Source organism: Magnolia sinica, chromosome 10 (assembly GCF_029962835.1).
Source record: "Magnolia sinica isolate HGM2019 chromosome 10, MsV1, whole genome shotgun sequence".
Classification (NCBI taxonomy): domain Eukaryota; kingdom Viridiplantae; phylum Streptophyta; class Magnoliopsida; order Magnoliales; family Magnoliaceae; genus Magnolia; species Magnolia sinica.
Window position 1 is genome coordinate 23,181,946 of NC_080582.1, and position 25,282 is coordinate 23,207,227.

Sequence of the window (25,282 nt, forward strand, 5' to 3'; positions counted from 1 at the left end):
TAACATCACAAAGACCTGGATGACCACAAGAGTATCAGCTTGCATTGCCTAAAAAAACAAGAAGAAGAAGAAGAAGAGATTAATGGTCATTACCCAGAGTTTCCATTCATGGACTTAAATTAGGTGGACCAAAAACTTAAGCATATCAAAATATCGGGTGAACCACACGACTCCAAACTGTGAATAATGACCATTAAAAAAATTGTAGACAAGATAATGTTTGGATGAAACATATATATACTCTTGCGGTCGGCGTCATTTTTCCGTCCATAATCAAGAAATACACGAGCAAGAGTACTGACGGTACTGACGATGTTGATAACTATATCTAATTGAGGTGGGCTGCGTTTCCCAATTCAAAATGCTCACCAAAATCTAGCGGCAAAACTATAACGAAGACAGAGATTTGAAAACACCAAGCTGCGAGTACCAACTTTTATTGTGAAAATACAAAAATACCCTATTTTTAAGATAAGCATAACTTCAGTCGTAAGCAATGGATAAGGCCTGGTCATCTAAAAGCCTTTGTCTTTCATAAGCACATTTTTCATCTCGTCTCTCACTCGCTTACAATTTCCACAACTCTAAAGGCCATTTATCTCCAAGTTGGTTTCTTTGGTGGGCCACTTCTTCCTAGCCTGGTCCATGATATCTTCAATCAGAAGTGTCACGTTGATGTAAGAAGACCCACCCTCTTCCATAGCCCTACTTGCCTTCTCCCCAAACTCTCTTGCTCTCTTTCTCCTCTCTTCTCCTTCATCTCCCTCATCCATCAACCTCTCTACACCATTCTTAACAGTTTCCATCTTCACCAACACATCCACATTATCGTCTCGTTCCCATTTATTGGCACCCAGGAAGATGCCGAGATCGACTCCAATTCTCAGAACTTGCACAAGATACTTCTCATTGAGGAACTGCTCTCCAAACAGAGGCCACGCCAAGACGGGAACACCCGCACAGATGCTCTCCAATGTTGAATTCCAACCGCAGTGCGTCAAGAACCCTCCAATTGCCGGGTGTGATAATATCAGTAACTGTGGGGCCCATCCTTTGATTATAAGACCCCTTTCCTTTATCCTCTCCTCAAATCCCTCAGAAAGCCATTCCTCTACCTTAGCCGGTTCCACAACGTCTCTAATCACCCAAACAAATGGTTGATTTGAAGCTTCCAAGCCCAAACCAATCTGTATCAACTGCGAAGGAGAATGGCGGCATTGGCTTCCAAAACAAACATAAACAACGGACTTGGGCTTTCTTGAATTTAGCCAACTCAAGCATTCATGCTCATTGATAGAGGCTTTGTTCCCTCTCGCGGCCTTATCGGACATCTCCTTGTTGCAGAGAGATACAGGTCCGACGGTCCATACCTTCTTTCCCATAGCCTTTTCGTAGTACTCAAGGTATTCATTCTCCAATTCAAAAAAACTATTCACCACCACGCCGTAAGATTTTGCATCGGCATCTATGGATCTATTGTTTAACTTTTGAAAAGCAAGGTTTTTTAGGGTCGAATGCCGCAGCTGGGATTTTGGTATCTCAATTCGATGAGGCAAGCCCGGCACAGCGACTGGTTCCGACTCAGATGCAACATTTTCGTGAGACTTGTAATGGTGTGTGTTGTGCCAGCACAAGAGAGAGAAGCAGCACATACCATGGAAAAAGATCCTCGGTATCTCCAACTTGCTAGCAGTTTCGCATGTCCATACGACCGAAGAGTCCGAAATAATGCAGCTCGGGCACGGTTGCTGTTCTTGAAGATACTTTTCTATTGGCTGCTGCAGCAAATTGACTGCGTTGATGAAATTCGTGAGCAATTCGGGAACCATGACGTCCACGTTCTCGCTTCCGTCTGGCAAATCAGCTTCCTGACATGGGAAGCGGAATTCGGCAAGCTGGATTCGGAGACCGGTTTCAATGGCACGGTCGATTCTGTTCTTGAATCTAGCAGCATTGAGGGTTGTGGTGATGATGGTAACTTGCACGCCACGCCTTGCGAACAAGTGGGCCATGTCGAACATGGGAATCATGCGGCCTTGGGCAGGGAAAGGAATGAAGATGAAGTGAAGCTGGTGGGAATCTTGTGAAGCCATGGTGAGTTTCGAGAAGAAGGATTCAAAAGAAAGATGACTGAATTTTGATTTGAAGGTGGAGTGTCTGGTGTGGTGCACATATAGGAGCTGAGTGCGGTCTGAAGCCGCAGACGACTCCAATACTATGCGTTATTATTGGTCCACGTCATAGGCATTTACGTCATGGTCGGGGTAGGACGCAATCCACATCACATTAGGCTTATATTTACAACTGCTCCCTGTAATGTGGTATACATGACCTTCACATCTCACTTTTGGGCCACGTAATAAATTATCTCGAAATATGGATGGATGCGGATTCCATTCAGGGAAACGGATTGGCTACTCCCCCTGCCACCAGCCAATGGCTGATGGTTGGTGTTTTGTGGGAACCACCATGATGTATGTGTTTCATCTATGCGAGGCATCTGTTTTTTTAGATCATTTTATGGTATTAGACCAAAATTTAGATATATTCCAATCTCAAGTGGATCACAATACAGGAAACAGTGTTTATTGAACGTCAACCATTAAAAACTTTTTAGGGGCTATAAAAGTTTTGGATCAAGATGATCTTTGTTTTTTCCCTTCATCTAGGTCTGTATGACCTGATCAAAAGATTGGATGTCAAAAAACAAAACAGTAGGCCTTAGAAGGATTTTAATGGTGGATATCCAATCACTATTTTTTTCCAGTGGTGTGGCCCACCTGAGATTTACATCCCTCTAATTTTTGGGATCAAGCACTAAAATGATATTTAAAAATGGATGAACGGCATGGATGAAACACATACATCCTGGTGGAGCCCACAGAGCACCGACCAGCAGCCACGGGTTGGTGGCAGGGGAGTAGCCCATCCGTTCCCGCATGGGTAGTAATTAACTCTGTACGGTACGCGCGCGGATTAGCTACTGACAGGTTGAGTAGCGAGAATGGCTACCGAAGTGACGTCACCAAGCTATGTGGGCCCACAATGTTGTATCTGTTGTATCCATACCATCCATCCATTTGGATAGATGATTTTAGGGCATGAGCCTAAGAATTAGGTAATCCAAAGGTGAAGTGGACCCCTCCACATAAAACAGTGGGGAGAGTGGCGCTCACTGTTGAAACCTTCCTAAGGCCTACTGTAGAAGTTTTTAATGGTGGGCATCACTCTCCCCGAAGTGTTCTGTGGTGGAGTACACTTGAGCTTTTCATCCGATTCATTCTCACGCCAATGGCCTGAAATGATCTCTAAAAATGAATGATCGGTGTAAATATAAAATATACATTACATATAGTGGGGCCCATGGAGCTTGGTTACATCACTTAAGTAGCAAGTCTATCTAATCCACGTCCGTACAGTATAGGGTATTGTGTAAACTTTTGCAATGACTGCCACCATTTATCTATTTATTTTATTTACACTGTTCATTTATCTTGAACTGTTATAATCCAAAAAATGAAACATATCCAAAGCTAAAGTGGACCATCCCACATAAAACAGTGGACCATACTACAGAAAACCATGTAAATTGAATGTTTACTGTCCAAAACTACTTGAGCCCACATAAGTTTTATGTAAAGTTGGTATTTATATCTTTATTTTGTCAATTTTTGTGTTATCACATGACTAGAGGTTTGATGATAAATAAACATCAATGTGAGCCCTAGAAAGGTTTCAACGGTGGTGTACCTCATTATCCATGATCCTGTGTGCTCTACCTATTCTTTGGATATAATTCAATTTTAGGTCCATGGCTTGAAATCGGATGCTGATTGTGTCCTACCCCGCCCATTTCTAGCCACGAACCGGCAGTTCTGTGAGCGGGCCTACTGTGATTTATCGGTTTATCCATGCCGTTCATTACTCCTCTTAGATCATTTTAAGATATAAGCACATAAATGAGATAGATCCAATGGTCAAGTGAACCACACCACAGATGACTCTTTCATTGAATACAATTGGCATTTAATGCTTCGTCATTTTCATGCAACCCAAGCTTATTATTTATTGTGGTACACTTGAGCGTTGTATCTGCCTCAATTGTATGCTTATTTCTTAAAATGATCCGAAAGGAGGGATCGACTGCGTGGATGATCCGATACATCATAGTGGGAAACTGCCTGTTCGGAGCTAGACACAGGGAGAGGCAGGAGGCAATCTCGGTCCCTTAAAATGAAGTACGAAAACTGATGGACAGCGTGGATGAGTGGATAAGACATGTGAGGATGCATACTGAGTAAACACCGTGGAGTCCACTGTTATTTATGTATTTTATCCACACTCCATCGGTTTTACTGACCCATTTTAATGCACTATTTTAAAATTGAAGCATAACCAGTGCTCTAGTGGATCACGCCACTAGAAACTGTGTGAATTGAATGCCCACCGTTGAAAACTTCTTGAGGCAATAAATGCTTTTAAATGCCCACCGTTGAAAACTTCTTGAGGCATTTAAATATTTTGGATCTATTTGTGTTTTCCCTTCGTTTATGTCTATCCGACGAGCATGTTGGATGTCAAATGAACATCACTGACAGCCCTAGAAAGGTTTCAACGGTAGACATCGTTATCCTTAATTTCCTATGGTGCGGTCCACCATGAGCCCAAAATTGAGCAGAAAAGAATGGACGGACGGTGTGGATAAAACACATGCATCAAAGGTGGCCCCAAAGAGTTTACTCACTATAGTCAAATCAAATCTAGCCATACGGAACTCGGTCAGGCAGGTGCAGTATTAAGCCACGTCCATCGCAGACATGCATTTCGTATCTTGTTTATTTAAGTGACGTATGTCATTACGTGAGCGGCTAATATGACAACACACTTGACGTGATCAAACGCCACATGTTCGACGGCCTGGAGACTTGGCAACCGTGATTGTCAATACATATGAAAACAACGGGGAAGACTTTGATACTCTGCGAAGTGTGATTGATGCTAGACAATTATTTAAGTAAAGAACAAAGTTGAAATTTAGATGCGCATCACTCAACGGTTAGTAAGTAAAGAACTAAAAGAACAAAAAATACATATACAAAAAAATCACAAGGTTGGGTAATGGGCTTATTGTCAGAATATTTGATTGAATCAGATCAATTATTTAAAATTGAGAATAAAAAAGAAAATAAAATTAGAAATAGAAGACTTATAGGGTTGAGTCGAGGCGTGACGTGAGTCACTCGACTTGAAATTGAATTTTCTCCCCTTGTACAATGTCCCAAGTGTAATAGATTTTCAGAGCAGTCAACCTCAAAGATACAACGACCATAATCCGATCCAAGCGATACACTCACGATACGTGGGCTCGAACCACTTGCAATTTAACATGAACGTGTTGAATTAACTCAGCAACCAAAACTTGTAAACTAGAAGACAGTGAGACTTTTCACAATAGGAGAAAAGATTTTTTCGTATTTTGAAAATGAAACAGAAGTCCTTATATAGAATCTGAAGTAGTGCATTAAGCACCCTTTCGAAATGGTTTGGTCTGTTGGGTTTATACCCAATAGATGTGACCAACTAAATGGTCACATCTCTCTGATTTAAAAAGAAAAAAGCGCAAGTGCAAGTATATTCTCGCATCCCGCGAGTACCCACCCACACACACACACACAAACACACACACACCCACGTGAGTACACTCGCACCCGCGCCCTGCCTCGTCCCGTCACGTATGCCCACGCGCACACGGACACAAACACAGACTTGGCACGGCGCGGCTCGGCTTGGCGCACGCGTGTATGACCAATGACATAGATTAGAGCTAGTGGCATAGCCTGCCGCCCCCCCCAAGAACCAAATTCACATGCCCCCATATGCCCGTAAATGGGGCTAAAGCCTCAAGGAAAAATCGTATCTTATATACAAGAAGATTTTCTTTGAGAATTCCTATGTGGAGTTAAATTTATAACTTAAAGTAACAAAAATTTTAAATTTGGAGAGAAACCAAAATATTTGAAATTCCATTTCTTTAATGTAAATTTTGAACCAAATACAATATTCCCCCACATGTTTTAAAATAAAATTTATTTTGGTTTAAAATGTAATAGTTGTGCAATGGTGTCGGTGTCACCATAGATTTGAACTGACAGTTTACATTCTCTTGATACAAGTGATGTATTGAAGGTATCATAACTAGTGATTCAAATATTATATCATGGAAATAATACGCTCTGGGTAGAGACTCTTTTGGTCATCGCGTAATTCCATGGGTCTTTGGGTAGTAGTGTACAAATTGTCCAAGTAATTCACAATACGTGTTACATCACTTCTCGAATTGGATGTCGCAAATAGTTCTCCATGAACAAATTATGTCACGTGATTCATTCGACTCATGTGTTGTGCTGCCTTAAGGTATTCACGTAAATCCACGATAGCATTGGACATGCCAGCAAATATCCGTATTTATGGGATGTGGGTCGAGTCGGGTTTGCTGTGAATTATATTCCATATTGTGATGATCACTACGTATGATGAGCCATACACACTTTGCTAGGGATGCATTCATATATATATATTGGTTGCACATACTGATGCCTCACATAGTAGTGAAGTACGTGACGTATCAGAACCTTTACATTGCTTTTATAACTCTCTTGAATTATTGTTAATCTTAAAGGATGACCATCACCATGAGTAGGGTGTTGACATTCCAACCATACACATGATGCAAGTGATGTACAGATTGAAGACTTAGATGACCATCTTCCTATAGAAAATTATACTGAAAGAATAAGAAGATAATTTTATGATTTAGTTTTATACTTCTGCTGCAAACTCGATAAATGCAATAAGCTCCAACTAAGAGGGCATTTGATTATTTATTGAATTCTTTTACTCTAATGAAATAATCAATACAGTCGATTTTATTCTCGTAAATGTTACTTTCATGAATGTATCTAAATATAATCTAAAAATAATAAATAATAAATAATAAAAAAAGATGTCATTTTTAAAGCATTCAATTTATACATTATTAACATCCGATTTTCTCAAGCATGAATATAAAATTTGGCCGTGAAAATTTGGGATGTTACATCCTCAATCATCTGCTTAGTGCCAATGAATTTCAAAGACACTTGACGATTCTGAAATCTTTCCTTTATAACAAGATACTTAACGTCAATATGCGTCGAACTTGATGAATGCTTGTTGTTATTAGAGAAGGAAATCACAGCTGAATTATCGTAAAAAATTCTTAATGGTTTTGGGATATGCTCCAGTACCCATAAACCTGAGAAGAAACGTTGTAACCACAATGCCTGATTAGATGCCTCATGGTAAGCAATGAATTCAGCTTCCATGGTGGATGAGATTTTGATTGACTGTTTCAAGCTTTTCCAATACACAACCCCACCAACCATCATAAATATATAGCCTAAGGCGGACTTCTTAGTATCAACGCAACCAACATAATCTGCGTCTACGTATCCAACCAACTCTGAATGGTCAAATCTTCTATATGTGAGTCTGAAGTCCTTTGTTCTATGCGTGTAGCGTAACACCTTCTTTGTAACTATCCAATGTTACATTCCTAGATTAGATAGATACCTACCCAACATTTTAATCGCAATGGCAATATCTGGTCACATGCAGACTTGAGCATACATGATGCTCCATACTACTGATGCATACAGAAATTCCTTTATTCAATTATTTCCTAAAATATTTGTAGGACACTAAAATTGACCGAATTTATCACCTTTAACAATAGGCCACTGTCTAGGAGCATAGTTTTTCATGCCATACCTTTCGAGTACTATTGAGTGTTATTACATATTTTTCCTTATTTATATCTTAGTTTTACGAACATGATAATGCTTAAGGGTATATTTTATACATATTTGTATTACAAGGTAAATTTGAGAGCTTGGATTGAAAAGAATGTTAAAAGCACTGATTTGATGCTCAAGAATCACCAAGGCAAGGGATGGATCTTAGGAGACCAAGATTGAAGATTTTATGACCCCAAGATTTAAGGAAACCAAGTAGAGAAGGAAGGAAGTCGAAAGTGCAAAGTGCAAAAATTCAAAGAATATGAACTTTACTGTCTATGACATCGACCACCAGTCGATGACATCGACCACCAGTCGATAACATCGAAATAAATGTTGGATGGCATTGAACATGAGTCGATAACATCGAGAATTACATAAAAATCGAGTTTGGTTTTTGGAGAAATTGGACGTATTTCTAGATCACATTGCAGCCCTAATTCAATTGCTGGAAGACCCGTTCGATGACATCGAGATTTTTAGAGATTTCTAGAGCAACTCGCTCGATCATTTTAGACACTTTTTCGATTACTCGAACACCCTTCAATGACATCGAAGGACTGTTCGATGACATTGAAGGTATGTTTGATGACATGAAGAGTTATGCAGTGCGAAAGGCGTTACATAGTGTGAAAAGGCATTATGCAATGCAAAAAGGAGCGACTTCCAGATTCGATTTATGTTCGATGCATCGAAGGCTGTTCGATGACATTAAAGGCGTTACACTGTGTAAATTTGATGTGGTTTCTAAAGACGGCCGGACAAAAGCTATAAATATGGGTTTTTTGAGGAGTTCTAAATATGAATTAGGTTTCAAGGAGCAAAGTCAAAGGGTAGAGCAGCCTCCTAAGAACTTTTCTTCTTTCTTAATTTATTTTTCATGTTTTGTTTAAGGGCTTTAGTCTTAATCATGTCTATAGCTAACTAAACCTCTTAGCTAGGGCTAAGAGGTGAAGCTTGTAATATGTTGGGATGTTTATCTTGCTTTGATTCTTGTTTATATTAAACTTCATTGATTTTCAGTTTGATTTAAGGAATATTTTCAGTTTTCTATGATTTATTGTGACTTAAATTACAATAGATGTTGTGATTAGAGTTGTACACGAGTCGAGCCAAGCCGAGTATTGCCCAGCTTGTGCTCGCTCGCACTGCCTGAGTCCCAGCTCGTACTCAGCTTGGCTTGGGCTTCGAGCTCGGTTGCCCAGCTCGGGCTCTACTCATCCGAGTTCGAGCCGAGTTTGAGCAGATATCGAGCCGAGTCGAGTCCAAGTTTTCGAGTTGAGTTTGAGTCCAAATTTTGAGCCAAGTTCGAGCAGGGTTTTTGAGCCGAGTATCGAGTTACGAGTTCGAACTTTGAGCCAAGTTTGAGTTATAAATTGAGATTCACTTGAATTTCAATTCGATTGTCAATTGAAATTCGAAGTTGAACAAAGTAATAAAATATATTGACAATTTACAACTAATAACCTCCATAAGAGGAGTGCCTTGCTATATTATCATCTAATCCATCCGAACTGATATTTATTTTGTTATATATATATTGGTTCACTTCCTCTGAGTCAGAAGGCGAAGAGATATTTCCTTCGTGCTCTTTTACACTTTGAATTAGATTTTTCAAACTTTCTTTATGTAAAGAATTGTATGTAGTACTCAATGCCTTATAAAATTCACCAAGACGGGTTAGGAATTTGAATTTGTTACTCTTTTTCTTCTTCTTGTTTGTCGTACTCAATCCTGCTTCAACATCATATTGTCTTTGACTCGAATATCGCTGAAGTCTAGAAACTTCCTCCATACTGCGTTTTAAAGCAAGTTAAAATTATTCTTCCTCCAAAGCTTTTAATCTGGCTTCCTCCTCTACATCTTTTGTGGATGCCATTCGTGTACTAGATCTAGAAGCAGAAGGATTGGATGGAGTGAAAGGTTTCCTATTCAAATCTAACAAGGCCTGAAAAAGAATTTAGACAACCTTAGGGGCATTGGGGCATGGTTTTGCATCACCACCTCGACATGACAAGTGTAACTGAAACCGATTAGTCATGTTCACAAACTTTGCCCCACACAAACCACACTTAATCTTTGTTTTTCCAGACCTTGGTGGTGATTCAACCAGGGAAGCGTAGTTCCAAATATTTGTCGATGGGTCAGATGACGACATGTCTACACTCAATTTTTAATAAAAAAAAATCAAAATATTGATTTGAACTTGATATAAGAACAAAATAAAGCAATATAAATATATCAAAAATAAAACCAAATGAACACGCATATGTAAATAAATATCAAAGATTTAAAGTCTTACAAACCACATTCCAATACTTTCATGTTTGAAGTGAAATAATATTACAGATGATTTAACTTTCAACCAAAAAGAATTGAAAAACCGAAAATAATTACTGATCTGCAGGTAGAGACTCATCACAAATCTCAATCCCTTCTTCTTCATCATCATTTATATCTCCTCCCCATATTGGGCGCAACCAATCTTCCGTACAAATTAACACTTCAACTGTATTTAATGAAAGTGAGCTTCGATACTTGCTCACAACCTTGCTCCCCATGCTGAATGTGGATTCTGATGCCACTGTTGAAATTGGTATTGATAATATGTCCTATACCATCACAGATAATGTAGGGTATTTTGATACACTAACCCTCATATTCCACAATTCCAACACATCAAATTCGGATTGTACTACGATTGACTCATTGAGGTACATTTCTAGTTTTGATTCCTTAGTCTCAACTCCCATTCGTTCTTATGCCAAGTATGATATATATTCATTTAGCACAACTGGATTACCAGGTATAAAAATATCCATATCTCTACTGTCTTCAACACCCGTTGTAGGTAAAGTAGTAACATAGGAATTGTACAAATCTTCAAGGGCTTGACGAACCTTGGACGTCTCTGTTGCCGCTCTTTCAGTAGGATAAATCTTCATGAAAATAAACTTAACCAACCCCATATTATAGCGAGGATTAAGAACAACTGCCAAGGACATCAACAGATGACATTCATCCCAATATTTAGTCTTCATACCAACTATCATCTGGCATATGAAATCTGGACCTGCACTGGCATTTTTTGTAGAGCATCCTTAATCTTTCAAAGAGATGGAAGAAACAGATTCGCAGTTGGATACTGATTCCCAGAAAAATCTTTGTGCAGTCATAGAAAACTTTGAGAAATGTGTGAACTTGTTTTACTTTGGCCCAATCATCTATACTCGACAACAAAGAATACATTCTGTCACACACTACATATTCAGGAAATGCAAGCTGTAATTCCATTGTTGTATCTAACATTTCATAGGTCAAGTTTCAATGTGTACATACATCCAACTTCAACATTTTTTTAGATGACACATTCAAACATTGGATGATGATTTTCTATACACTCAGTCTCGATGGCGACCCCCTTATATATTTCACCCTTTCTCTTATATTCTCTATAGTGTTGTCAATTTCTTTCAGCCCTTCTTATACAATCAAATTTACAATATAGGCACAACATCTGACCTGAAATATTTTTCCTTCAAAAAATAAATTTTCTGTAGTCCTAAACTCGTTACATAAGTATGAAATGACACTATCATTTACTTAAACATTGTCTAAAGTTATTTCTGAAATTTTTTTCTCAATGCCCTAGCCTTCTAGATAACTGTAGATGCAATCTGAAATAAGTAAACCTGTATGTGGAGGAGAAAAGTTGTGGAAGTTTAAAATTCTCTTGCAGAGTTTTCAATCCTTATCGACATAGTAAGCGGGAAAAACCCCTTGATCGACGGTCGTTTCCCTGTTTTAATTTCATTTTTACTATAAATAGTAAGTTTTAGTTTGATTATAACTCTTCATCCGTCGGGCTTTAGGAGTTGCGTCCAACGTGAAAAGAGCTTAGAATAATTAAGGGAACGGTTTGGTGAAGCCAAATAGGACACTTACTATTTTTGGCCGAAAACCTTGCGCACTAGTAGACATCATGACCATCTATAAATAATAAGTTTACTATTTATAGTAAGTCATGGATTCTAGGAGTTTTAGTTGTAGTTTGATTCTGATTTCTTTCACATTGCTTGGTACCCCTATTTAAAGGGTTGTGAACTCATTTTTAGTGATCAATCAATCAATTTTGAATTTATTAGAATTTATTTCTATTTTCTTCTTTCTTTCCTCGTGGATTCGAGAAGTCTCTATAAGGAGTCTAGAGAAGCTCCGTGGATTCGGAGTAGTTATCCTCATCACGTTCATCCCTGCATCACCACCGTAAACAATGGAAACTGGAAAAAAAAAAAAGCAAAGGAAGAAGAAGAAGAAGCCATACCTGCCAACACGAGCCAGCATCAAAAGTTTGAAAAGGGGTTGAATTTGCTTAATGGCTTTGCACTGTAGTTTTTGTGACTGTACAAGTTCATGTGGCTTTGATTCAACCAGTTAAGGAAAAACATCGACCAGTATAAGTTTTTAACTAAAAATCAGATAAAATCTGTTGGTTCCTCGACCAGTCGAGAAAAGTGCTCAACCAGTCAAAGGCACACCCTCGACCAGTTGAAGGGGGCTCGACTCGAAGTCCAACAATAGATTTTGGGCATCCTTGACCAGTTAAAGGCTATCCTCAACTAGTCGAACAGGGCCATTGACCAGTCGAAGGACGGTTTGATTTGATCACGCTTGAACTTTTAAAGTTGGTTGTTTCTTAGACCAGTCGAATGAGACCTTAGACCATCTTCTTCAAGCTATAGAACGGTATTTTAAATTCTTTTTAATAGATTATTGTTTTATAATTTCTAGATCTCTTTTTATGAATCATATGTTTTAAAGGGAGTTCTTCTTCTTCTTCCTTTTGAAATCTAAGAAATTCAAACAAGTAGCCCAGGTTTGAATTAAGTTAAAATTTATTTAGAACCTAGAGCCCTTCATTTTGGTCATTGGACATTGAACATTTAACATTCGTTATCAACCGAAGCGGTTCTACGGGCTACATCATTCAACGTCTTCTAAAGAAGATAAGTATTTATTTTTTATTTTTGGTTTATTTGAGATATCCAGAAAAATCTCATGTATTGGTTTTGACTAAGATAGCCAGAAAATCTCAGTGTGTGGGGTTTTGATTGTGATAGCCCTTATAAAATCACAACTGTATAGGTTTTAAGGTAAACCTGAGAAAACCTTAATTTTTAGTGAACGCCAATATCACGTGGGTTGTGATTATTGGGAGTGGAGTAGATGTGGCTGTTTGAGGATAGTTGGTGTACACACTGAACCACTATAATTCCTAGTGTTTATATGGTGAATAATTTTTTAGATGTACATGTGGTGAATGCTTGTAATAGATGGTTGCATTTCTTTTTCCTCTTATTTTAATTTGTGATCTTGATCCTTACTAGTTCATGAAATCTGGTTGTCCTACCTAAAACCTCGGTTTTTGGTGTAAGGTTGTCCTATGAACACGGTTTGAATCAATTTCTTAATACTATTGCAATTAAGATCTCTGATTAAGTTCTGATTTATCTATTCTTTCAGTACTTTAACTTTTACTTGGCATAGTCCTATTCACACCCCCCCTCTCCCTCCTCTAGGACTGTAAGCTTGCCTCTTTCAACCCTATTCCTGCAATTGATGATAGTGTTGGATGTAGCAAGGAACGGGCAGCCAAGTATGATAGTGATTCGAGTGCTCATATCTATAATGGGCTGAGTATCTAAGATCATAAAATCTATTGGATAGTAGAATTTGTCAACTTGGACCAACACATCCTTAATCATCGTCCTTTGTATACGAACTGAACAACCAGGAAGTTGTAATGTAGTCTGGGTGGGTTTTAATTCACCTAGACCCAGTTGTTCATAAACAAAGTAGGGGATTAGATTTACGCTTGCTCTCAAGTCATAGAGTACATTCTCCATCTGGTGGTTCCCAATTATATAAGTGATAGTTGGGCTACTAGGGTCTTTATATTTTTGTGGCACATTTTGCTTGAGGATAACACTCACTTTTTCCATTAAAAAAATTTCTTTCTAATACTCTGCCGCCTCTTAGTAGTGCATAGGTCTTTCAGAAATTTAGCATATGAAAGAATTTATTTCACAACATCGAGCAGAGAGATGTTAACTTTCTTAAATTTCCGCACTCTACGCAAAATTTACGTAATCCCTGACTAGTTGAACCAGAGCTCAGGCTAGTCGAAGGACAAGTCTCAAGATACAAGCTTCACCTTTTAGCCCTAGCTAAGAGGTTTAGCCAACCATAGACATGATTGAACTAAGAACTCATAAGAAAAGCATAAAAACTACTAAGGAAAGGAAAAAAAAAACTCTTGGCGACAACTTCTCCATGGTTTTGCTCTACTCCACAAACCCTAGATGATGCCTAAGGGTGCCCTATGCACCCCTATTTATAGTTTTAGGCCTTAGACTTTCACACCGAGTGAAAATTTTCAGAAATCGTCTCAAATTTATGCAATTCGCGCAAGTTTTACATAACTGTCGACTAGCCATGTGTCGTCCTTAACCGGTCATGGGCTGTCCTCAACCGGTCATAGGTCTCCTTCGACTAGTTGAGCAAGATAGGGATTTTGAGGTTTTACTTGTTGGAGTTCTAGTCGAGACACCTTCAACCGGTCGAGTAGAGTCCAGGACGGGTCGTACGAAGCCAGGATTGGTCGAGCCGAAGTCAGGACTGGTTGAGCGTAGGCTAGACTGGTCGAGCCAGAGCCAGGACTAGTCGAGAATCACTGAATTTCACTTCAAAACTCTGATTTTCTTCATTCTTGACTTGGTTTTCTTGAATCTTTAGTATATGCATTCTTCACTCTTGGTTTCATCAGATCTATCATTGTCTTTGGTGATTCGTGAGCGTTAAATTCATGCTTTCAACATCCTTTTTAATGCAAGCTCTTGAATTCACCTTGTAATACAAACATGATTAAAATAGAACATTAAGCATTATCATGTTCATAAAACCAGGTAATATATGGGGTGTAATATGCAATATTTAACCCTCATCATTAGACACATTTGGAAAGTGTAATTATGACGACTATCTCATCAAACTCTTTGATGTGTAAGTATAGACATTCAGATTCTAGTCCATGAAACTTAGGAAGGAGTTATATCACTCTAGGTTTAACATCCACATTTCCTTCATTCAATGGGAATATCTTGCAGGAAGGTGTACTCACCCCCACTAGTTGTAAATAATCTCGTAGAGAATGAGGTGGGGGTGCATGATGCACCTCATTCTCATCTTCAACTTCCTCAACTAGATGTTGAGGTTGATTTGTAGCCATAACTTCAATTAATTCAGAGGATCTCAAGTGGTGTCTAATCCGGTTATGGATAGGCAACCCTTCGACTAATTCTCCTTTACTTAAGAGACGAAGAGTGTTGTCACAAACCCACTTGGGCATTAAACACTTGCAGCCTTCAAATTCTAAACAACTAAAACCTAAGAAAAAGAAAACTAAAAACTGCAATAATTAAGAAATCTAAAATTAAGAGAGTTAGAGCCAAGTTACCGGATAAGAGTTGTTATGTTAGGATCCTACAAAACAGAAAACAATATTAGTTTCTAAAAGCAGAAAATCCTAACCTAACTCTAATACTAATTAATCTTAAAAACAAGTAGCCAAAATCCCCGACAATGGCACCAAAAACTTTTTCACAACCCTAAGTGCAGGTCACAATGTAGTAATAACTTGGTGAGAGCGAGGTCGAATCCATAGGGACTAAACTTGTATGTATATTGAAAATAACTAGAACAGGAACTAGAACAAGATCTAACTTAAAATTTGAAATAGTTGAAAGTCATTGTGAATAAATTATCAATAATCAAAAGGGAACTAGAGCGCCAAGGATCCACTTGTAGCTATAAGGATAATACCTCACTTGATTCAATAAACATAATTGGAATCAGAATCCAATCCTACCTAGTTGAAAGATGAAGCAATTAAAGCACACTCTAAACTTCTTATTGAATTGGTTCACACATGAAGGAGTGTTGTGATAATTGAAAGGGAATTCATCCATCCACCATGCTCAGGAGACGATGGTGAATCACGAATTTTACAAATCTCACAATCTCAAAACAGAAAAGAAGATATTCAAAGCTGTCACAATTGGAGCTGTACAGGAGTAGAGTATACTTGTTAACTCGCTTGACTCGACTCGGAAAAACTTGACTTGACTAGGCTTGAAATGAGTTCGAGCCGAGCACGAGCTAGTTTTTGGTGCTCAAAATCACTTTGAGCCAAGCACGAGCTTGACCCTGCTCGACTCGGCTCGACTCGAATAGTATTCGAAATCAATTCGACTCAGCTCGACTCGGACTTGACTTGGTACGACCATGGGTATATATATACCTGAAATAATAATAAAAAACCTAAGCTACTACTCACCCACCCCGCCCGTCCCTTTCCCAGTGCCCCTACCCTCTCTCAGCCTGTTAAAAAAAAACCCCCAAACCCTTTTTTAAAAAAAAAAAAAAAACCAGCGCCCTTCCTTCCCAATGCCCTTACCCTCTCTCAGCCCATCCCTGTGCTCGTTCGGCATCCATCCGGCCCATCCCAGCGCACCCTCTTCTTTCCTCTCTCTGTCTCTCTCTCACATTGCCCTGTTCGGTACCGGTCGTCCCTGCCGCTCGTCCCTGCCCTACCCGGTGCCCCTATCCGGTGTCGCTGCTCGTCCAGTGCTGTAGCTTGTCCCTGCCATCGGTCGTCCCTGCCGCTAATCCTTGCCCTATACGGTGCCTATCGTTCCTGCCGTAGCTCACCCGGTAAGTACCTAATACCTTCAATTTACACTCTTGTGATCATCCCTGATTTAGATTTGAAATAAATAAAAAGAATCAAATATTCCAATATGGGAAAGGGCCAAACATTGGACAGCTAGGATCTTCCATCTGAGACTTATTTTAGAATGTGGTCCATCGCTATGTTGTTCCTGTATATTCGTGCACGTCGTGTTATGAAAGAAAACTTAAAAAAATGAGAACTTATGGATTCTGATTTTCCTTATCTTGTTTGTCTGGGTCCTTTTGGAAAATGATGCTTAAGGGGGTGGCCACATGGACCATCTATCACCTTTGAATCCAGAAATCATGCTAATCCAATACTCAGGTGGGCCACGCCATCGGAAAAAGGGGTAAGGAGCACCCACCATTAGTTTTGTGTAGGTCCCACCCTTGGTGTCTATATACCATTCAATTCATTCATCTATGTGCCTTTTAACCACCAAGAAATTTTTTTTTTTTTTTAAAAAAACACTGTTTTTTGGGTGGCTCACCTGATTGCTGGATTAACCTGATTTTTAGAATCGTGGAAGGGTGGTATACCCAATAAATGGACGGGGTAGATTTCATGCACGTTGAGTCTTTCCCACGTTAGATAAAAATAACTCTAGTAGGTAACTAGGAGAGGCCCACAAGCATTTTTCCATATTGAAGAAGGCCACCACACGCCAATGTATGGGTTAAATTTCCAAAACTTAGGGTGTCTGTTGGAAAAGAGAACAAAGGGATAGATCAAATTTTTGGGTTCCCAACAAAGAATTCAAGAGAATGATTTCTACGATTTTCCCCTCTACAAGAGTAGTTCTAAATAAGGGGGAAAAAACTCAAATTTGATTCACTATTTCATGCCATATGGCACCTATAAACCATACCCTAACCTAAATTGATTCTTAGCTACTAAACTCGAGTAAATCTAAACCTTGATTATCCCTTAAAATGATCCAATTTGTAGGTTACTAAAACAATTTTGTAGCAACTAATATAAAGGGCATTGTAGTGTGCAGGAACACACCCTTAAATGACTTCAGACATTTTTTTCAATGATGCCAAAAAGAGTAAAAGAACCATGACAAATTGATGGCCCGAAACTAATTTGACTAGATTTTTGTTATCCAGATCGTGCCCCCTAAATACACTATGATTTATGAATGAACTACAAGAATTTGTTAAAGCTAGGTGTTTTTTGTTCACATTTACTCTTGATATATATATATATATATATATATATATGTGGGAAAAGGTACTATGCGCTTGACCTCACGAGTCCGTCCCATGAGGTCGAGCTATGTGGGCCCCACCATGATGCATTTCGAACATCTACCCCATCAGTCAGATGCACCATTCCATCATAGGCCTAGGTCTCAAAAATTAAGTCAATCCGTCACTTGTGTGGGCCACACCACATACAGAAGTGGGGAGGGGCCATGCACCATTAAAACATTCATAATCATTTTTTGGGCCCACTAAGATGTGGTTTGCAAATCCAGCCCATCCATTATGTGTGTCCCACTTGGATGAGGGTTCAGACCAAGTTTCAGCAGCATTCAAAACTCGGGTGGGCCCCACCAAGTGCTTTTATATGTTTTAACGGTGTCTTCACATGATTTTAGATGGTATGGCCCATCTAAGTTCTGTATATGGTTGATTTTTGGGATACCCCATAATTTAGAAGGGAGCCATCAAATGCACGGTGTTGATGGTCGACACGCATCACGGTGGGGCCCACACAGCTCGACCGCACGGGAGCTTATCATGAGGTCGAGCGCATAGTACCTTTTCCCTCTCTCTCTCTCTCTCTCTCTCTCTCTATATATATATATATATATATATAGACCTCACGATAAGCTCTCGTGAGGTCAAGCTGTGTGGGCCCCACCGTGATGCGTGTCGACCATCAACACCGTACATTTGATGGCTCCCTTCTAAATTATGGGATATCCCAAAAATCAGCCGTATATGGAACTTAGATGGGCCATACCATCTAAAATCATGTGAAGACACCGTTAAAACATATAAAAGCACTTGGTGGGGCCCACCCGAGTTTTGAATGCTACTGAAACTTGGTCTGAACCCTCATCCAAGTGGGACACACATAATGGATGGGCTGGATTTGCAAACCACATCTCGGTGGGCCCAAAAAATGATTATGAATGTTTTAATGGTGCACGGCCCCTCCCCACTTCTGTATGTGGTGTGGCCCACACAAGTGACGGATTGACTTGATTTTTGAGACCTAGGCCTATGATGGAATGGTGCATCTGACTGATGGGGTAGATGTTCGAAATGCATCATGGTGGGGCCCACATAGCTCGACCTCATAGGACGGACTCGTGAGGTCGAGCGCATAGCACCTTTTCCCATATATATATATATATATATATATATATATATATATATATATATATATATATATATATATATATATATATCAAGAGTAGATGTGAACAAAAAACACCTAGCTTTAACAAATTCTTGTAGTTCATTCATAATTCATAGTGTATTTAGGGGGCACGATCTGGATAACAAAAATCTAGTCAAATTAGTTTCGGGCCATCAATCTGTAATGGTTCTTTTACTCTTTTTGGCATCATTGGAAAAAATGTCTGAATTCCTGCACACTACAATGCCCTTTATATTAGTTGCTACAAAAATGTTTTAGTAACCTACAAATTGGATCATTTTAAGGGATAATCAAGGTTTAGATTTACTAGAGTTTAGTGGCTAAGAATCAATTTAGGTTAGGGTATGGTTTATAGGTGCCATATGGCATGAAATAGTGAATCAAATTTGAGTTTTTTTCCCCCTTATTTAGAACTACTCTTGTAGAGGGGAAAATCGTAGAAATCATTCTCTTGAATTCTTTGTTGGGAACCCAAAAATTTGATCTATCCCTTTGTTCTCTTTTCCAATAGACACCCTAAGTTTTGGAAATTTAACCCATACATTGGCGTGTGGTGGCCTTCTTCAATATGGAAAAATGCTTGTGGGCCTCTCCTAGTTACCTACTAGAGTTATTTTTATCTAACGTGGGAAAGACTCAACGTGCATGAAATCTACCCCGTCCATTTATTGGGTATACCACCCTTCAACAATTCTAAAAATCAGGTTGATCCAACACTCAGGTGAGCCACCCAAAAAATAGTGTTTTTTTTTTTTTTTTTTTTTTTTTTTTTTTTTTTTTTTTAATTCCTTGGTGGTTAAAAGGCACATAGATGAATGAATTGAATGGTATATAGACACTAAAGGTGGGACCTACACAAAACTAATGGTGGGTTCTCCTTACCCCTTTTTCCGATGGCGTGGCCCACCTGAGTATTGTATTAGCATGATTTCTGGATTCAAAGGTGATAGATGGTCCACGTGGCCACCCCCTTAAGCATCATTTTCCAAAAGGACCCAGACAAACAAGATAAGGAAAATCAGAATCCATAAGTTCTCATCTTTTTAAGTTTTCTTTCATAACACGACATGCACGAATAGATAGGAACAACATAGCGATGGACCACATTCTAAAATAAGTCTCAGATGGAAGATCCTAGCTGTCTAATATTTGGCCCTTTCCCAGATTGGAATATTTGATTCTTTTTATTTATTTCAAATCTAAATTAGGGATGATCACATGAGTGTAAGTTGAAGGTATTAGGTGCTTATTGGGCGAGCTACGGTAGGAACGATAGGCACCGTACAGGGCAAGGATGAGCGGTAGGGACGACCGACGGCAGGGACAAGCTACTGCACCGGACGAGCAGCGACACCGGATAGGGGCACCGGGTAGGGCAGGGACGACCGGCACCGGACAGGGCAATGTGAGAGAGAGACAGAGAGAGGAAAGAAGAGGGTGCGCTGGGATGGGCCGGATGGACGCCGAACGAGTGCAGGGATGGGCTTAGAGAGGCTAAGGGCACTGGGAATAGAGGGCGCTGGTTTTTTTTTTTTTTTAAAACAAGGGTTTAGGGGTTTTTTTTTTTAACGGGCTGAGAGGGTAGGGGCACTGGGAAAGGGATGGGCGGGGTTGGGTGAGTAGTAGCTTTGGTTTTTTTTTATTTATTATTTCGGGTATATATATACCCCTAGTCGTACCAAGTTGAGTCCGAGTCAAGCTGAGTCGAGTCGATTTCGAGTACCATTCGAGTTGAGCTGAGTCGAGCAGGGTCAAGCTCGTGCTTGGCTCGAAATGATTTTGAGCACCAAAAACTAGCTCGTGCTCGGCTCGAACTCATTTCAAGCCTAGTCGAGTCAAGTTTTTCCGAGTCGAGTCGAGCGAGTTAACGAGTATACTCTACTCGTGTACAACTCTAGTTGTGATAGCTTTGAATATCTTCTTTTCTGTTTTGAGATTGTGAGATTTGTAAAATTCGTGATTCACCATCGTCTCCTGAGCATGGTGGATGGATGAATTCCCTTTCAATTATCACAATACTCCTTCATGTGTGAACCAATTCAATAAGAAGTTTAGAGTGTGCTTTAATTGCTTCATCTTTCAACTGGGTAGGATTGGCTTCTGATTCCAATTGTGTTTATTGAATCAAGTGAGGTATTATCCTTATAGCTACAAGTGGATCCTTGGCGCTCTAGTTCCCTTTTGATTATTGATAATTTATTCACAATGACTTTCAACTATTCCAGATTTTAAGTTAGATCTTGTTCTAATTCTAGTTCTAGTTATTTTCAATATACGTACAAGTTTAGTCCCTGTGGATTCGACCTCGCTCTCACCAAGTTATTACTACATTGTGACCTGCACTTAGGGTTGTGAAAAAGTTTTTTGCATCGTTGTCGGGGACTTTGGCTACTTGTTTTTAAGATTAATTAGTATTAGAGTTAGGTTAGGGTTTTCTTCTTTTAGAAACTAACATTGTTTTATGTTTTGTAGGATCCTGACATAACAGCTCTTATCCGGTAACTTGGCTCTAACTCTCTTAATTTTACATTTCTTAATTATTATAGTTTTTAGTTTTCTTTTTCTTAGGTTTTAGTTGTTTAGAATTTGAAGGCTGCAAGTGTTTAATGCCCAAGTGGGTTTGTGACAACACTCTTCGTCTTTTGAGTGAAGGAGAATTAGTCGAAGGGTTGCCTATCCATAACTGGATTAGACACCACTTGAGATCCTTTAAATTAATTGAAGTTATGGCTACAAATCAACCTCAACATCCAGTTGAGGAAGTTGAAGATGAGAATGAGGTGCATCATGCACCCTCGCCTCGTACTCTACGAGATTATTTACAACCAGTGGGGGTGAGTACACCTTCCTGCATGATATTCCCATTGAATGAAGGAAATGTGGATGTTAAACCTGGAGTGATATAACTCCTTCCTAAGTTTCATGGACTAGAATTTGAAAGTCTATACTTGCACATCAAAGAGTTTGATGAGATAGTCGTTACAATTACACTTTCCAAATGTGTCTAATGATGAGGGTTAAATATTGCATATTAGACCCCATCTATTACCTGGTTTTATGAACATGATAATGCTTAATATTCTATTTTAATCATGTTTGTATTACAAGGTGAATTCAAGAGCTTGCATTAAAAAGGATGTTAAAAGCATGAATTTAACACTCAAGAATCACCAAAGACAATCATAGATTTGATGAAACCAAGAATGAAAAATGCACATACTAAAGATTCAAGAAAACTAAGTCAAGAATGAAGAAAATCAAAGTTTTGAAGTGAAATTGAGTGATTCTCGACTAGTCCTGGCTCTGGCTAAACCAGTCCAGCCTACGCTCAACCAGTCCTAACTTCGGCTCGACCAGTCCTGGCTTCGTACGACCCGTCTTGGACTCTACTCGAGCGGTTGAAGGTGTCTCGACTAGAACTTCAGCGAGTAAAACCTCAAAATCCCTATCTTGCTCGACTAGTCGAAGAAGACCCTCAACCGGTTGAGGACAGCCCACGACCGGTTAAGGACGACACATGACTAGTTGACGGTTACGTAAAACTTACATGAATTGTACAAATTTGAGACGATTTCTGAAAATTTTCACTCGGTGCGAAATTTAAGGCCTAAAACTATAAATAGGGGTGCATAGGGCACCCTTTGGCATCATCTAGGGTTTGTGGAGTAGAGCAAAAAAATGGAGAAGCTATCACCAAGAGTTTTTCTTCCCTTTCTTTAGTAGTTTTTATGCTTTTCTTATGAGTTCTTAGTTCAATCATGTCTATGGTTGGCTAAACCTCTTAGCTAGGGCTAAGAGGTGAAGCTTGTATCTTGAAACTTGTCCTTTGACTAGCCTGAGCTCTGGTTCAACTAGTCAGAGATTACGTAGATTTTGCATAGACTGCGTAAATTTAAGAAAGTTAACATCCCTCTGCTCGATGTTGTGAAACAAATTCCTTCATATGCTAAATTTCTGAAAGACCTATGCACTACAAAGAGGCGGCAGAGTATTAGAAAGAAATTTTTTTATGGAAAAAGTGAGTGTTATCCTCAAGCAAGATGTGCCATAAAAATATAAAGACCCTAGTAGCCCAATTATCACTTGTATAATTGGGAATCACCAGATTGAGAATGTACTCTATGACTTGAGAGCAAGCGTAAATCTGATCCCCTACTCTGTTTATGAACAACTGGGTCTAGGTGAATTAAAACCCACCCAGACTACATTACAACTTCCTGGTTGTTCAGTTTGTATACCAAGGAGGATGATTAAGGATGTGTTGGTCCAATTTGACAAATTCCACTATGCAATAGATTTTATGATCTTAGATACTCAGCCCATTGTAGATATGAGCACTCGAATCACTATCATACTTGGCTGCCAGTTCCTTGCTACATCTAACACTATCATCAATTGCAGGAATGGGGTTGAAAGAGGCAAGCTTACAGTCCTAGAGGAGGGAGAGGGGGGGTGTGAATAGGACTATGCCAAGTAAAAGTTAAAGTACTGAAAGAATAGATAAATCAGAACTTAATCAGAGATCTTAATTTCAATAGTATTAAGAAATTGATTCAAACCGTGTTCATAGGACAACCTTACACCAAAAACTGAGGTTTTAGGTAGGACAACCAGATTTCATGAACTAGTACGGGTCAAGATCACAAATTAAAACAAGAGGAAAAAGAAATGCAACTATCTATTACAAGCATTCACCACATGTACATCTAAAAAATCATTCACCATATAAACACCATGAATTATAGTGGTTCAGTGTGTACACCAACTATCCTCAAACAGCCACATCTACTCCACTCCCAATAATCACAACCCACGTGATATTGGTGTTCACTAAAAATTAAGGTTTTCTCAGGTTTACCTTAAAACCTATACAGTTGTGATTTTATAAGGGCTATCACAATCAAAACCTCACACTCTGAGATTTTCTGGCTATCTCAGTCAAAACCAATACATGAGATTTTCCTGGATATCTCAAATAAACCAAAAACAAAAAATAAATACTTATCTTCTTCAGAAAACGCTGAATGATGTTGCCCGTAGAACCGCTTCGGTTGATAACGAATGTTAAATATTCAATGTCCAATGACCAAAATGAAGGGCTCTAAGTTCTAAATAAATTTTAACTTAATTCAAACCTGGGCTACTTGTTTAAATTTCTTAGATCTCAAAAGGAAGAAGAACTCCCTTTAAAACATATGATTCGTAAAAAGAGATCTAGAAATTACAAAACAATAAGTTATTAAAAAGAATTTAAAATACCGTTCTATAGCTTGAAGAAGATGGTCTAAGGTCTCATTCGATTGGTCTAAGAAACAACCAACTTTAAAAGTTCAGACGCGATCAGATCAAACCGTCCTTCGACTGGTCAAGGGCCCTATTCGACTGGTCGAGCATAGCCTTCAACTGGTCAAGGATGCCCAAAATCTATTGCTGGACTTTGAGTCGAGCCCCCTTCGACTGGTCGAGGGTGTGCCTTTGACTAGTTGAGCACTTTTCTCGACTGGTCGAGGAACCAACAGATTTTATCTGATTTTCAGTTAAAAACTTATAATGGTCGATGTTTTTCCTTGACTGGTTGAATCAAAGCCTAGACTAGTCAAACTACGGCTTAGACTAGTCGAATTTAAGCCTAATTAAAGTATAGAAACCCAATTATGTTTGACATTCGAAAGAACCTAAGTCTAAGGTCTTTCTAGGGTCAAATATACCTAAAAACATTGAACATTGAAGTGTATACCTTATAGCTTGTACTTGAACCTTCAATTGCGTTCATTTGATCTTCTACTTGAAGTAATCTTATAAATGTAGCTTGATCTTGAACTAGAAGAGAAGTAGAGCTTGAGTACTTTGGACTTTGAGGTAACCATCTTCACGTCTTGAACTTGCACTTTCCAACGTCATGTCTTAAACTTGAATGTAAACTTTCTATCTTAATTCACTTGAAGGTGGACTTTCCATCTTTTGAGTCACCACATCACAAGTTGTTTTGTCTATCGAAATTTGACAAATAAATGTGCTTTATATATCACAACACTTACAGGGGTCGTGAATTTTCTTTTGAAAATATGATGTTGGAACTCAATATCTTTTTCAATAATAGCAGACAAGCAGAGGATGATCATGAGGCCCAAGAAATTAATATGATAAACTCTTTCATGAAGATAGAGCTATGATGACCTTATCCTCGGACCGACATGGTTGGGCCACTCCTCTAATTTGCATGATGACATGACTAGGGAGATGGATGACATGCTTGATG

At 39.0% G+C, this 25,282-nt stretch overlaps 1 protein-coding gene across 1 annotated transcript; it reads right to left on the reverse strand.

The window, feature by feature from the left end:
* Positions 1 to 430: 430 nt before the first annotated feature.
* Positions 431 to 2,184, reverse strand: LOC131257391 (UDP-glycosyltransferase 73C12-like). The gene has a single exon (XM_058258269.1). The coding sequence runs from the start codon at positions 2,091 to 2,093 to the stop codon at positions 585 to 587; it is 1,509 nt and encodes a 502-aa protein (XP_058114252.1). The 5' UTR covers positions 2,094 to 2,184; the 3' UTR covers positions 431 to 584.
* Between the last annotated feature and the right edge of the window lie 23,098 nt (positions 2,185 to 25,282).